The sequence below is a fragment of the Asterias rubens genome, unplaced genomic scaffold (genome assembly GCF_902459465.1).
Source record: "Asterias rubens unplaced genomic scaffold, eAstRub1.3, whole genome shotgun sequence".
Classification (NCBI taxonomy): Eukaryota; Metazoa; Echinodermata; class Asteroidea; order Forcipulatida; family Asteriidae; genus Asterias; species Asterias rubens.
The window spans coordinates 28,664-44,613 of NW_022985731.1; the positions used below are offsets into that span (position 1 = coordinate 28,664).

The window sequence follows — 15,950 nt, forward strand, 5'->3', positions numbered from 1 at the left end:
ACCCCCAGCCAATCATAAGTCTTCATTGAGTTTTTGAGCAACTGGCCTGCGAGACCATTTATTGCAAGAGCCGCGTCACACTGCAGCGGTAACGAAAACGATACGATCACGACGCAAAGAGAGCGCATTTTATTGGTTGAAATGCTCCACGCAGAATACACCCAAGCTTATTCAACCAATCGAGGGCGTGCATCTTTAAAGGCAGTGGACACTATTGGTAATTACTCAAAATAATTATTAGCATAAAACCTTTCTTGGTGACGAGTAATGGGGAGAGGTTGATGGTTTAAAACAATGTGAGAAACGGCTCCCTCTGAAGTGCCATAGTTTTCGAGAAAGAAGTAATTTTCTACGAATTTGATTTCGAGACCTCAGATTTAGAATTTGAGGCCTTGAAACCAACCATCTAAACGCACACAACTTCGTGTGACAAGGGTGTTTTTTTCTTTCATTATTATCTCGCAACTTCGATGACTGATTGAGCTCAAATTTTCACAGGTTTGTTATTTTGTTTGTTGAGATACAGCAAGTGGTAAGACTGGTCTTTGACAATACCAATAGTGTCCAGTGTCTTTAAGAGCTTTGTTTTATGGGGGAGGGGCAGCAGTGGCAAAAGCCACCACTTCCCTCTTTTAGGTTCATTTTCTTATAGAGTTATGATCTGTGTAACTTGCGGCTAAGTTTTCACCACTTGCTGAAGACCCAAAAAGGGTCTAAAAGAGAAACTAAGTAATTCAACGTGGCTAAGTGTTCGAATACGTGCGCGATTTGCATAGTTTATGGCGATTGGCAGTACGATCAGGGCCCAATTTCATGGCTCTGCTTACCGCCGAATTCTGCGCTTACGATCGCGATTCTCCGCTTACGTGCAAGCGCCGAATTTCTGCGCTAGCCTTATAAGCGTAGAATGCCTTTAGTAGCGTGAAGAACGCACGCGCAGAAGCCCAAATTCGCCGCTAACCCGTGAAATACGCTTGCCGTAAGCACAGAATTCCCTGCTTCCGTAAGCGCCGATTATGTGCTTACGGTAAGCAGAGCCATGAAATTGGGCCCAGATGTATACATGTAAACAATAATATCACCATGTCATGTTGAAAGATGTACACAAAAAAATCAAATTAGAATATTTAATTTGTGCAATAGTTTCACATCGAGCATGCGTGAGTTCATATTGAAATTATAGTTATATTTAATTTATAATTACTGTGATTAAAGTTAAGATTACATGACTTTGTTAGCATTAAATGTTAGTGATTTATGAGAATAGGCGGTCTATACGCCTCTCAATGCCAAACCCGAAACGAGGCGATGGGCGCAGCCACTTCAAGTGATAGAGGACTTGGCCGGCTCATACCCTCAATTTGGGTAAGAATTATGACGTCATGCGTAAATATTAAGAAAGGCGTATTTGTTGGTGGAGTTTAGGTTTTGTTTGTCTGAGCCCCGTGGCCGATTTCACAAAGCAATACATTCTTCATAAGCTATTTCCATAGTGATTTTGTGATGTAACTTGACTGACACTTAACTAATAAACAATCACGATCGAATTGGAGTTACGATCAATCTTAGGTCTTTGTGAAATAAGTACCTGGATGTAGTACCTGTACCTGGATGTGAAATACCAATAAATTGATAGTAATTGAAATGTCATTAATTTTTTGTGGGTGCATATTTTTGCAAGAGCTGACCATTGTGATTGGTTGGCTTGCCGTGTCACGGTAAGGTTCGCTACCCATGCGACTACCCAAACTACACGTACACCGAACACAATCCGTAAAATTAAATGGGAAGTTGCTATCACGCGTTCGTAAAAAAAAAGTTCAATTGTGTTTAAGGCTTTTGTTGAGAATAACAGGCCTTTTTGTTATAGTCAAATTTCGTGCGTGTCTAAAAGGTGACGTTGTCAGAGCACAACTTGCTTGCGAGATCGTTTGTCAGCAGTCACTCACTTGACTAACGAATGTTGGTCGGGCAGGGCGTACGTTTCTAATCATCGAACAACCGCTTGGATTATTGAAAGATAAAAGGCTGTAAAATGGTGGACGGTGTGTGGATTTAGCAAGCCAGAAGAAGAAATAACCAACTACATTAATAGGTAAGACATTTTAATACAACTTTTTGGGGGAATGCGAAACAAAAAGTTTTTTTTTTATGTACGGTAGGGTATAAACAAAAACACACATTTGAAGTTTATTACATAAGTTTATTAAGTTAATAATTGTGTAGTTTATGAAGAAAGCAAATATCGCGGTGCAGTTAAAGCGGACATTAAAAATGGTTTTAAAAAATGAATGCAAGAGTCATACAAGGAATTATAATAGGCAGGTTTAGTTAGCGTAAGGTCATTACAACAAATACATAACAACAATTAAACACCTCTTTACATTTTGAACATTTGATGATTCCGTTTATTTAAGTTTGATTGTAACGAGTATAAAACAAATAACCCCCTTTTATTGGGGCTTTATTCTACATGGAATGATGTTAATAGGTTAAATAATGTTTTCGATAACCTGCTTCAAGACGAGCCGAAACAATTTTAGCCATAAGGAAATTTTCTTGTGTTTTAATTAACAGGTGCGAATTAGGACCCGGTACATCATGGTCGATGTCACGTTTTTGATTATATTCTTGGCGCTTAAATTGGCTGATGTTCAGTGAGTACAGAACATATTCTCCAAATATTATTGGCTAATATTTACAGCGGCAATTTATTACAGTTTTTACTTAAAGACACTGTTGCTGGCAGTGTAACCAGTTTTTGTTTCTTACCAATTCTGTAACCTTTCTTCAAACAAATTGAAACCAAAAACAACTCACGCGTAAAGCAACACAAAATGTCATAACATAAGATTATCATACCCAGGCAAATACCTATAACTAATACGAGCCTGGGAATGTTTTTGATATGGCTCCAGGAAGTATTAACAAATAAACATATCAAACACTAAAAAGGTAAAACGAAACTTAACTGGACATTAAGTGTTTGTCAACAAACATAAAGCTGTTCCGTGTTGTTTTACTTCGAATTAGCCCTTCGAAGTTAAAAGTGTATCTGACTTCGAGATAGAAGACTTGTTGACCTTTGACAAACCCTTATTTTACTTTAGTGTGCATCCGTGAACCCTGAACCGTGTCTTCATTTTGACACTGACTCTTGCAGTAATTTTAAATATGAAATAAAGGTCAAAGTGTGGCTCTCAAATATGTATCATAGACATAGTGGCACATATATCGGGTTACCAATGATGCTCAACCCTAAAATGTGCTTAAAAAGGCAAACAACTCTCTGGAGAAACGGGATACTGATTTTGTTAATAAGTGTTATTTTTAGAGCTAAAAACTTGACCAAATTAGACCTTCTTCTCGCAATGCTTGAAACCCAGTTTCACTGCTATTAAGGTGACATTATTTTAAACACATTTTAAGCATTATATTTTGTAAACATTTCTTGTAGGTGTGATGTATGTAGCTACACTTGTCCACAACGCTATACGACTAGTTGTGGCACATTTGGATGGTCGAGGTGTACTCGTTACAGGTTTGTTTGATTGTTGCGTCCGCGGCATTTGGTCTAAACATTTAAGATTTTAAAGTCACAATCGAGTTTTCCTTGATGTCTATGTTTTTATAGGGCTTCTCGACGTGTGCTCAGACGCTTTTCAATGTAGGTACTTACATTTTATGTTTAATGTCTTGTAGTTTTAAAAGCACTGGACACTATTGAAAATTACTCGAAATAATTATTTGTCAGCATAAAAGCTTACTTGGTAACAAACAATGGAGAGCTGTGGATTAGTATAAAACATTGTGAGATACGGCTCCCTCTGAAGTAACGTAGTTTTCGAGAAAGAAGTAATTTTCCAATAACATATTTTAATTTGATTCCAAGACCTCAGAATTAGATTTTGAGGTCTCGAAATCAAGCATCTGAAAGCAGACAAGTTTGTGTGACAAGGATGTTTCTTCTTCCATCATTATCTCGCAACTTCGACGACCAATTGAGCTCAAATTTTCACAGGTTTGTTATTTTGTGCTTTATGTTGAGATACACGAAGTGATAAGACCGGTCTTTGACAAAAATACCAATTGTGGCCAGTATCTTTAAGCTAGACGCCACTTTGGGTAACAAATTACTACTGACAATTGGATATGAACATTGTAAAAAGACGACCAATTCGTCATGCAGGGCCATAATCAGCTGAAACACCATGCCAATCAATCTACTTGATTATTAATTAATAACTATTTCGTGACATGGTAATGAAATAAGTTAGATAACATATTGAATACCAAAACAATGGCGGATGCAGCTGAGTTTTCGTATTCCGTTAAAGGGACGTTGTAGCCTATTGGTAATCACTGTTACAAATAATTGCAAGACAAACATTTTGGTTAGAAGCCTACAGCAGCTTTCGAAAGAAATATTTACATTCGAAATAAAATGTGGTTGTGTAAAAAGATAATGTTTCATGCCCCCAAACTTGAACCTGAGAATCGGATCGTGTTTTCCTGTTATGGATTATTTTTGTTCGCTCCCGATTTTCGACGATATCTACAAACAAAAACAAAACGCAACATAACAATCGAATTGTTATAAAATACAAAGGGCTGCTTTGCCTTTAATCATCACTGTATCCTATAGTACTGTTCATTGAATAATTGGAACGTTTAAACTGAGAATTATTTATTACAGGCTGAATTAGGAATGTACATTACAGCTAAACTGGAAAAAGGAAATGGTCGAATAAAATGTATCTTTGTTTTATGTTGTTTCCTAACATTGTGTTTCTATTTGTGCACACTTCGTATATGTATTATTAAGGCTTGCATTCGTCTAACGCCGCAATACAGGTTATTATCTTTTGCCAAACAGATTGTCTGTGCCGAAAACTTTGAGGTCGTTCAGCCCAGACACAGTACTAAAGTTAGCATTGACATCTTAAAACCAAAGATAAACCGTATCGGGTTTACTCAAAGTACTGTCTGAACGCAGGGGATTTTTTACAACCACCCCCGCTGCTCGTAAAAGTTAAACCGGTTCGGGTCTAACATACCCTTTGAGTGCCATAAGCTCTACGACTATAACCATATAAAAATAAAAGATTAAAACAAAAGAAAAAATGATCATTATAGCCTACAGCTTGGATTCCCTAAGTGATTTCGAAAGTACTTTAAATAACGTTTATTTATAAATACAACGGTATTAAAAATTCCGTATATCTTGCGTTCGATTAGCTTCCCTGGATCGACTCCGTGGTGCTCACTCGGGTGAGCCCCTGACAAGAGCTAATAGAACGACCCCACTCGCCCTCTAGTGGTTACGTCATGCACCTCGGGTCACCCCAAGTGACCCACTCCATAAGCGGGGCACTTGGGGCTGACCCGGGTGAGCCCCTGGAATGACGTCAAAGCTATTCGAACGTACAGACAGGGGGCAAACCGGGGTCGACCCAGGGAAGCTAAGCGAACGCACCCATTATTAACTTCATGTTATGGCCGATTTTAAAACTGCATTTCTTAAAGCTTGTATACAGTCCATTTCAGCTAATAAAACTGCAATTAAAACGGCTGATATGTATATTTCAGGTAAATTTGTACGTGTTTTTTTTTGTTAAATGTAAAATTATATTTTTTATAATTGTATGTATATTTTATAATTTTGTTGGTTTAATCGAAGGCGTTGTATTCCTTAAATTCAATTGTTGGTGCATCTTTTTACGGGATGAATAATCTGCAAAATCTACACTTGAATTCTTACCGTTTATAGTGTGATGTCTTATGCACTGAATTGCAGAATATTGACCCCTTTTCATACTTTTTGCTTAATTTGCAGAGGTATTACCTGCTATAAGTGTTGTGATGGATGGCAGGGGGACGTTGGTGATGACTGTCCCACCCGTAAGTTAAACTGAAATGTTCAGTTCTTTCTTTGTTTATTCATTGATTGAATGAAATGGTTTATTTATTAAAAATCAAATTAGATAAAAACAGCTCAAATGCTGATACAATAAAAGTTGTAAAAATTACATCGATAAAGCTACATTAGAGAGAATAGACCAATATCATGGTGCAGCCATCTTGAATCTCTCCCATTGATATCAATGTTACCAAACCGAGGCTGGAAGAACAAAATAGTCTGGTTCCTAATTGCAAAATGTTTATTAGCATTCATTATTGTTATTGCATACGAGGAACGTGACCAAGATGGAGGTAGCATCATAAAGGTCTTATGGGTGAACACAATACGACAGGGTTTAAAAAATATAGATAATAAAAAGAGATGGCAAAAAATATGAACAAGTACAACAACGAAAGTAATTGAAACTAATTTAAAATGTACCTGAATAGAACAACAAATAGATCAAAAAGGTTTGTCAATTAGAAGAACAATTAAGTAAATTAATTAATTAATGTTAAACCGAAGTCATTATGATTGAACTGTCATTTTAGAAGTGCAATTTAATGTTTATTCTTATGTATAGCTATGTTTGTTGTAGCTTGGGTCCTTCCTATCGTTTGAGGGTGCCGATACATTGTAGCTCATTCTCGACAAGCTATGCTTTTTTAATGGACCACTCTACTTTCAAGATTGGTTGTATATCCCCCCCTGTCTTTTATGTACGTTTTCACATGGTTTAATACTGTTCACACTTCTGTTTGGAATTGGAAACAAAGTCAAGTTTCTTGTTCTCAATCTCATCAGTATAAACTTCAGTCAGCAAAAGTTGTCGTGTAACCTGTATCTTTTTTTAAACTCTTCCCTTTGCAACAACGCTATGCTAATATTGACAAAAAAATTAACATTGTTTGATAACTACCTTTTAGTTAGTAAGAAGAAGGGGAAAATGGAATTGGATAGGTCTAGTGACAATTTACCTTTAGGTTAATCTATTTAATACGGGCTTGACCAGTGGTATCCATCCCCCTTCTTTATTTTAGCAATATGTTTTGGATCTACCACTTGTCAGAACGGAGGTACTTGCACCAATCCTGATTATTGCAGTAATTGTAATCGCGGCTACTACTCACCGCGCTGTAATTGTAAGTACAAAATGGTGTTTTACTTGTGCATTAAAGGAACACGTTGCCTTGGATCGGACGAGTTGGTCTATAAAAAGCGTTTGTAACCGTTTTTTCAAAATGCATATGGTTGGAAAGATGTTTTAAAAGTAGAATACAATGATCCACACAAATTTGCCCCAAAATTGCGTGTTTTTCCCTTTACTGTGCGAACTAACACGGTCGGCCATTTCTGAAAAAGCAAGTGCCTGTCTTTATCCTTGAGGGTAAATTCAAGGATAAAGACAGGGGACATCGAGATTTCCCCATAATATTGGCACTGTATGACCTCTTGGTGGCGCACTGTATTCGATATGGTATCCATAGACCTTTTCGCAAATACTGGGGCGCGCGCGTAAAGCTTGGAATTAGGTGCATTATGGTCTAGCTGGTATCCAAATTTGATTCATATCTATCCCACAATGCACATCATTCAACAGTCTGCGCTTGCGCATTGGTATTTGCGATAAGGTCTATAGACCTTATCGCAAATACCAATGCGCACGCGCAGACTGTTGAATGAGGTGCATTGTGGGATATATATGGATCAAATTTGGATACCAGCAAGACCACAATGCACCTAATTCCTAGCTTTACGCGCGCGCCCCGGTATTTGCGAAAAGGTCTATAGCCTGCCTGCCTGCTAGGTCGTCTCATAGTCATAGCCAATGCACTGACGTCCTGGGTATAATAAAGCTTCTGTCAGACACAATTTGGACTACAATTTGTTCATATTTTTGCCTGATTTGATATCACAATTTCCTGGATGAGCAATTTGCATGGATGACATTATGTCCGAAAATAAATTTGAGTTCCTAACGCCAACGGAGGAGTCCAAAAACTCCAACCTTTGGCTACAGACTGCAGTGATAACTTAACTATTTTGAGGAATAAAGGATGCCACTGTACTGTAACCATGGAGGTAGAAGTAAACTGTTTCGTGGAATTCTTCGTGGACTAATGTAATTCATTAGTGTTTTCATCATAAATTTCGTTTGTGAAGTGTGTACACAGATTGACAACTGTCTGGCAGGGTTCTGCACTAATATCTATGATCAGAAATGTGACAACTGCGACGGTGAATATGGCGCAAGTTTTGGTTACGCCTACAAGAAGTCAGACGACCAGACACAATGCAACAGTGAGTAAAAACTCCCACCATAACATCCTCCTTTATACTACTTATGGTTTAAAGGAACACGTTGCCTTGGATCGGTCGAGTTGGTCTTTGAAAAGCGTTTGTAACTGTTTTTTATAAAATGCATATGATTAGAAAGATGTTGTAAAAGTAGAATACAATGATCCACACAAACAAGCCTCGAAATTGCGTGGTTTTCCTTTTACCTCGTCGACTAACACGGTCGGCCATTTATGGGAGTCAAATTTTTGACTCCCATAAATGGCCGACCGTGTTAGTTCGCGCAGTAAATGGAAAACCACGCAATTTCGAGGCAAACTTGTGTGGATAATTGTATTCTACTTTTAAAACATCTTTCCAACCATATGCATTTTATTTAAAACGGTTACAAACGCTCAGTTATAGACCAACTCGTCCGATCCAAGGCAACGTGTCCCTTTAATGGGTAGAGTGTTTTGAATTGAAGTCATTACACAAAGGGCCTAGACTTAGAGGTGTTCAAATGTTTTTTTTTTTAGACCAGCCAGATGAACTGAAATGTCAGATCGTATTCACGTATGGGTCACTCATACGATCTTAAGATCTTAATAGATGGATTGCAGTACGTGCCAACGACCGCCATCTTTAAAGTATTAACAAGGGAAAAGTGCAAGCGCAGCGTGTACTCGCGTGCACATTTCCCTTGTTATCAAAGATGGCGGTCGATGACGCGTACTGCAATCCATCTATTGCATGGAGCTGCTCAATCGAAATACACTGTGCTATTGGCAATACTAACTACATATAAAATGTTCACTTTTATATTTAATGCAGGTTTCTGTCATATGTGTATACCCAACGGGTTTAAGAATTATACCCAGGGGTCCGAGTTAGTTCTGACCCGCAAGTTATCAAAGTGTGGACCATAAACCAATCAGAGATTTGTTTTCAGGATTCAGGAATATTTACTGAACTGAAGTACTTACACTTAAAATCTTGTTTTCAAAACTATTTCCTCACAGAGCAATGTTCATGGAGGACAGACAGCAACGCCTGCTACCCGGGGTCCTGCACGAATGCAGTGTGTACTTGTACCGCTGGGTTTTCTGGAACTGACTGTAGAACAAGTGAGTGAATATTGATATCGATGTAAAATGTTTAACGTTTTGTAAGTGTAACCCGGAAAATGGGTACACTTAGAAAATAAATGAATAAAACTAATAAAGCTAGAGGGATTGCAGTGACGACCGAAGATCTAAATGACGAGTCGCAGATTTTCCTTAAATAACTGGGGCAAGTACACTAAATTTTGCACTGAAACAACACTATGAACTTTTAATTAAACTTTGACCACTGATGTTCGAACAATCCAGAAGAATTTACTTTAAGCCAGAGCAAATGTTAACTCCAGATTAAACTCAAAAAAAAAAAAAAAAAAAAAAGTAAAAAAACCCAACACAGCACTAATAGCGAATTACTCTCTAAGCACAATCAAACAAATAATGAATAGCCTGTAAATACAAAGAACAAAATGTAAAAGAAATGATTAAAGATCAGGTTACAAATAAACATTAACAAAATATGCATTTCCAATTATACTATGCACCTTACACTCTTCCTGTACAAAACTATACTGAGAAAACTTAAGAGAAAATCATCTTTCCAAGACACCTCAAAAATCTAAATAACAAAGGAACTGTTTACTGTGGCAGGGGATTAAGTAATACAACCAGCCATAAACTTGAAGAAGCTACACAACCCTATGGAACTCATTTGGTATGCAAATCCCCAAAATAAACATCTTGAGAAGAATGAGAAATGCACAGGCAACATGGTCCAAAAGAAAAATCAGGTTTCTACATAAAAAACACAGCATCAAACCTCTGTTTAAAGTTAGTATAAAACAGTCCTAAAAAAAGTCAGTCAAGTAAATCCAGACTAATATCATACAGAAATTCCTCTTCATTATCAACTTATCCCAAAACCATTGACACAGTAAATAAAATCCAGTCACAAGTGTTAACACTTGATGCAAAAGTTTGGTCAAGGTACTGATTAAAGTGCCTCCAAACTAAACAAGGAAAATGACATAAAAACACTGGTCTTTAGCAAAGTGACTTTAGGAATAATAATTAGTTTCAAAAAGTTTCATAACCTTCAACAGTAACCTTTATGCAATGTGAACAAGGCTTCACTTAGTTGAAATAAACTTTATTTGGAAACCTACCAAAGGCAAAATAATAGTTTCCATACTCTAAAAGGTTTATCTCAACAAAAACAAAAATAATGCACAAAAGGTAAATATGTACATAGAATAGACATTGCATAAAATAAGTAAAGAAATGAAAACTCACCAGAATTATTGAGCAAACAGGGAAATACAGCAACTTGATGTCCAAACTTTTAAGAATTTTGGAGGACACAAGAGGAAACTTGAAATTGGATCTGTCCTCAACGCTGTATCGCTGCTCACTGACCCACACTAGCACATGTGGCCAGTGGAACACAAAGCAATAGACTGGTGCGCCTCGCATCATTAATTAAGTAAAAAGTAAACTAAGTCAAGGAACTATGCAGGGGTGCCACTCCTATAAAATCAGTAACTTTAGGGGAACCACTTTGGCTAAGAAGGGCGAGTAGCCTGTCGAAACATGTTGGCTGCAATTGTAGGCATGGGTCAAAATTTCAACGTGCGATGCCCAATTCACCTTCTTCCCTGGATCAAGGGTGCCGAGCATCGATAAAAGAGTTCGGTTAAACCTTTCTGTCATTCCGTTGCCTTGGGGATGGTAGGGCGTTGTCTTGCTCTTTGACACTCCCATAACTGCACAAAATTGACGGATTACTTCAGACTCAAAACATTTCCCTTGGTCGGAATGCAGTCGCTCTGGAATACCGTAGTTCGAAATGTATCTCTCCCACAATACTCGTGCCACCGTCGTCGCTTTCTGGTCTCTTGTTGGGTATGCTTTGGCATAACGAGTGAAGTGGTCCGTTACAACCAGTAAGTGTTCATACCGCCAGCCGACTTCTCAAGACACAGGAAATCGATGCAGACTAGTTCTCCTGGACGACTTGTACGAATACTCTGCAACCCAGCGCTCCGTCTTCCTTCTGGACGTTTACGCAAAGTGCAACGTTCACAGGTTTGTATGTAAGTCTTCACGTCACAGTATGCACCAGGCCAGTAGAAACGTTTCCTCACTGATCGTAGAGTCTTCTGGAATCCAAGGTGTCCCATCTCGTCATGGAGTTTCTTCAGGATTGTCTTATGTAGTGACCGAGGTAGAACTGGGATGTAATGTACGTCATTACCTTCTCTGTTTCCATAGACCAGCAGTCCCCCCTTTTCCTGAAGATGGTCCCATGAACGAAGCAGTCTCTGAACATCTTTTTCTTCACGGTTGGTTTGTCTTTGACTCAACTTGCTACGTCTGGTTGTTTTGAGATGTAGTACGCGACTGATACCTTCATCTTCCTGTTGAGCTTTCCGAAGTTTCCCGTCATCTTGAATAGTACTGGTTCCATACATGTACTTCTCTGATGAAGCATTTTCATTTTCAGAAGTCTCTTTAGATTGCGGGGATGTTGGTTTATCAGTTACAGATTGTCTTTGGCGGTCCGTCTCTGTCGATACATCATGGGTCGAAAAAGTAGCTTGCACGTGGACCTCAACATCTTCTGTTGTCTGCTTTTCCACGGAGCCATTCTCGGTTGCGTCCAATATGCGGGTTACTTCTCTTCCAGTAATTCTTGAAAGTGCATCAGCATTTGCGTTATTCTTTACTGGACGGTACAGTATGTCTAATTCGAAAAGAGATAGGTCATTCACCCACCGTTGACTATGAGCGTCCAGTTTAGCACTCTTCAATACGTAGGTCATAGGATTATTGTCGGTTACCGCTGTTACCTTATGTCCATACAGATAATCTCGAAATTTAGTAGTCAGGGCCCAATGTAATGCTCGAAACTCTAGCTTGTGTGCTGGATATTTCTTCTCGGCTGAAGAGAGAGTGCGGCTCGCATATGCCACTACACGTTCACGGCCATCCTGTTGTTGGGTAAGCACTGCACCAAGGCCTTCAAGAGATGCATCAGTCTGTATGACGAAAGGAAGATCATAATCAGCATATGCTAAGATGGGAGCTGATGTTAACTTGGATATTAACGTCTGAAATGCAACACCACACTGGTCCGTCCAGACAAACAGTGGGTCTCGAGTTCCACGTTTCCCCCAATGAGGCCGAAGAGAGGACGCGCTACCTTTGCATAGCCTTGGATAAACTTCCGATAATAGCCAGTTATCCCAAGGAAACTCCTGACATCCTTCTTTGATTTGGGAATCGGCCAATTTTGTACAGCTGCTATTTTCTCAGGGTTTGTGGAAATACCGTCTGCCGAAACAATATGACCCAGATATTGTACACTGCTCTTCAGGAAGTGACACTTGGAGGGTTTAAGCTTGAGGTTATGCTGTCTTAATCGGTCAAACACTTGGCTTAGTCGAGTCATATGTTCTTCAATCGTCGAGCTGTAGATGATGACATCATCGAGGTAGAGCAGGACACTTTCAAAATTCATGCCGCTGAATACATTCGACAACAAGCGTTGAAATGTGGCGGGTGCGTTGACAAGTCCAAATGGCATTCTGGTAAACTCGTACAGGCCCATCGGGGTAGTGAAAGCTGTTTTTGGCTGGTCCTTTTCAGCAACACCAACTTGGTGATAGCCAGAGGTCAAATCTAAGCAAGAAAAATACTTAGCTTTTCCCAAAGCATCCAGCGCTTCTTCGATCCGAGGTAGAGGATATGCATCTCGAATTGTTCTGGAGTTCAGCTTTCGGTAATCGACACACAGTCGAATGCTCCCATCCTTCTTTCGGACGATCACCACTGGAGAAGCGAATGAGCTCTGACTTGGTTTGATGACATTTTCCTTCTCAAGATCCTTAATGTGCTTCTGGACCTCTTGAAACTCAGCAGGTGGGATACGTCGGTACGGCAAACGAAATGGGGTAGCATCACTCAAAGGAATCTCGTGCTCAGCGGTTTGGGTCATGCCAATGTCAAGGGAATCTTTGGAAAAGACATCAGAATTGGTTTTGAGAAGATCCTGAATGGCTGCCTTTGCAGAGGGGGTCAAATCAGCAGAATCAATGTCGGGCAAGGGGTATTCATCCGAAGCTGTTCGTGGTTCTGCAGTCTCGTGAACAGGTGTGGAATTAATTACTTGGATATGGGACAGCAATGCCACAACTGTATTCTTTCTGACCGTCACCTTCTGATGAGATAAGTTGCACAGCCGAATGGGTACTTTACAGTCTCGGACTTCTACCAGCATTTGCCCAACAGCCAGACTATAGTTAAACCATCAAACACAGTGCCAAAGAAAAGTTACAAATTAAAATCAAAATGGCTTTAGGATACCTGTGTAAATAAAACAACAAGAAATACAATTGATTAAAATACAGTTCTATCAAGTTTAGGAAGAAACACATGGTCTTTAAAAATGCAATCCAATGTTTAAGAAAAGTAACTTCCAAGACAGAATCTCAACAAATATAACTTTACAAATGAACTTCCAAAGAATCACAGGAATATTACAATGCCTCAATTGTCAAAATTATCAACAAAGAATTATACAATAACAAAATGAAAGTATATGCTTACCGAGTCCAAAATAGCAGAAAATACACTTGAAAGATGGCAAAATTACATGGTGAAGAAAATCAAAACTTAATGAAGAGAGCTAAGAACACATGTGCTCCCTGTGCTGCCAGGCTGCTATCTGATTATAATTATATACAATGCACTGGATGGGTGACTACACTACCAAAGGATTAAGAAACTGTTTACCAACATGTAACAAAAGACTTCTATGAAATAACAACCTACATGTACAGGGGTGCAATAAAACAGCTGAAGGGACAATGTAAACAGGAAAAGCAATAACTAGAACCTGGAATTAACTAACTTGAATAATAACACAATGCATTTTCTACCCCTACTACATAAGCGTTAGCTATGAATCTAACAATACAGACTGATGTTCTTACAGAACAGAAGTGTAAAACCACATTCATGGGTAGGTCTTCTCATTTTGTGTGTGTCCATTTTATGAACAACAACAACCAGGAATGAAGCAGTTTTCCCACCTTTGATTTTTTATCAATTTGATAAACAGTCGCTGCGTCAATGGTGAATAAAATGTTCTTGAGATTGTCGAGTACAAGATCTGCAAAGATTTAAGCAATCTGTTAGCCCTATATAGGACTCTTCATCTATGCTCTACACAGATACTGTAGTATATGAAAGTGTAAGGCCGCCAGGGCTACTCAATCTGTATAGTTGTCACTCGGTGTCTTGTAAGAGTGTACCCATAGTTGTGGCTGTTCACGAAAAAGCATTTTAATCTGCTCTTTATTTGTTGTGTTTGTCTAAATGTTTATAATAGTATACCTTTAATTTTTGTGTAATTTATTACTTAAACAACAGTGGGCACAAGTCAAGCACCTGTGTTGTCAGAGCATCGTGCAACCCTAAGGAAGGGCACCACTACCTTAGAATCACCGACCGTCCAGGGCAGTACGGATACCGTCTATACGAAGGTCAGAGACTTCACTGAAATTCAGATCGTTACGAAAAGCTCCTACCAGCCCACCCATCTCCCAGCTCTAGGCAGTGGTCATCCCTACATCGACAGAGTAAGACTAGGTGTGGTGTCAGCGACTGCTTCTGCAGTCGTAAATCGTGAGTTTGCTACCCATCTTTTTAATTTAATTGTGACCGTATCGTTTAGACAGAGGCTACGGCAGTTTGTTATCTTTTCGATTGGTGCACTGTAGTGACCCTTTTATTTCTGTAAGAGAGACGAATACAAAGGTGTTGTCAAGTCTTCACTTATTTTTCAGAATCAGGGTGGCGGAGGCTTGAAAATTGAAATGCTTTTCAAAAGAGGGCGCTTCTCTTGAAAAATTAAATAACTTATACAGCTCATGTACAGCTTAAGGAATTGTTACATAATAAATAATTGCAATAAAAATAACAGTGGGGGGGGGGGTACCATTTCTATGACCGTCACATCATTCCCCCCTTTGAGGAAAATGTTTGAACAACATAAAACAACGTTAAATACTTGCACTGCCTTAGTAACACAAATAACGCAGAAAATGTGTGTTTTCATAACTCATTGTATGACACAATTAGAATCTTTGAAATCGTTACTGATAAGAACACGTAAAGTGTATACAAACTTCAACATAATAAGGAAGTCTTGCCTGCAGCCATAAACGTTGCGCAAGTGGACTAAGCCTGGTTCATACTTCCTGCGAATGCATTCGCTTCGCATTCGCTTCGCATACGCTTCGCATACGCTTCGCATCCGCTTCGCATCCGCTTCGCATCCGCTTCGCATTCGCTTCGCATACGCTTCGCATTCGCTTCGCATTCGCTTCGCATACGCTTCGCATTCGCTTCGCATACGCTTCGCATTCGCTTCGCATTCGCTTCGCATACGCTTCGCATTCGCTTCGCATTTGCTTCGTATCCGCTTCGCATACGCTTCGCATTCGCTTCGCATTTGCTTCGCATCCGCTTCGCATTCGCATTCACAGGAAGTATGAACCGGGCTTTAAGCTGTTGCGTAAAGTTTTGTGAAATCGGCTGCTGATAGTTTTCCATGCGGAAGAGTAAGAAAAAATTGACATAATATTTGCTGACTCTAATCGGTGTGTTGTACCCCTTTATAATATACATAACTTATATGACTTGGT

At 39.1% G+C, this 15,950-nt stretch overlaps 1 protein-coding gene across 1 annotated transcript in view; it reads left to right on the forward strand.

Annotated features, from left to right (window-relative positions):
- The first annotated feature begins 1,972 nt into the window (after positions 1 to 1,972).
- Positions 1,973 to 15,950, forward strand: part of LOC117306438 — a 62,348-nt gene continuing 48,370 nt past the window's right edge. The window contains exons 1-8 of the mRNA XM_033791016.1: positions 1,973 to 2,095; positions 2,578 to 2,657; positions 3,458 to 3,541; positions 5,837 to 5,901; positions 6,943 to 7,044; positions 8,066 to 8,203; positions 9,202 to 9,306; positions 14,674 to 14,928. Coding sequence (XP_033646907.1) covers positions 2,602 to 2,657; positions 3,458 to 3,541; positions 5,837 to 5,901; positions 6,943 to 7,044; positions 8,066 to 8,203; positions 9,202 to 9,306; positions 14,674 to 14,928 — 805 coding nt within the window. The 5' untranslated portion in view covers positions 1,973 to 2,095; positions 2,578 to 2,601. The remainder of the gene's footprint in view (positions 2,096 to 2,577; positions 2,658 to 3,457; positions 3,542 to 5,836; positions 5,902 to 6,942; positions 7,045 to 8,065; positions 8,204 to 9,201; positions 9,307 to 14,673; positions 14,929 to 15,950) is intronic.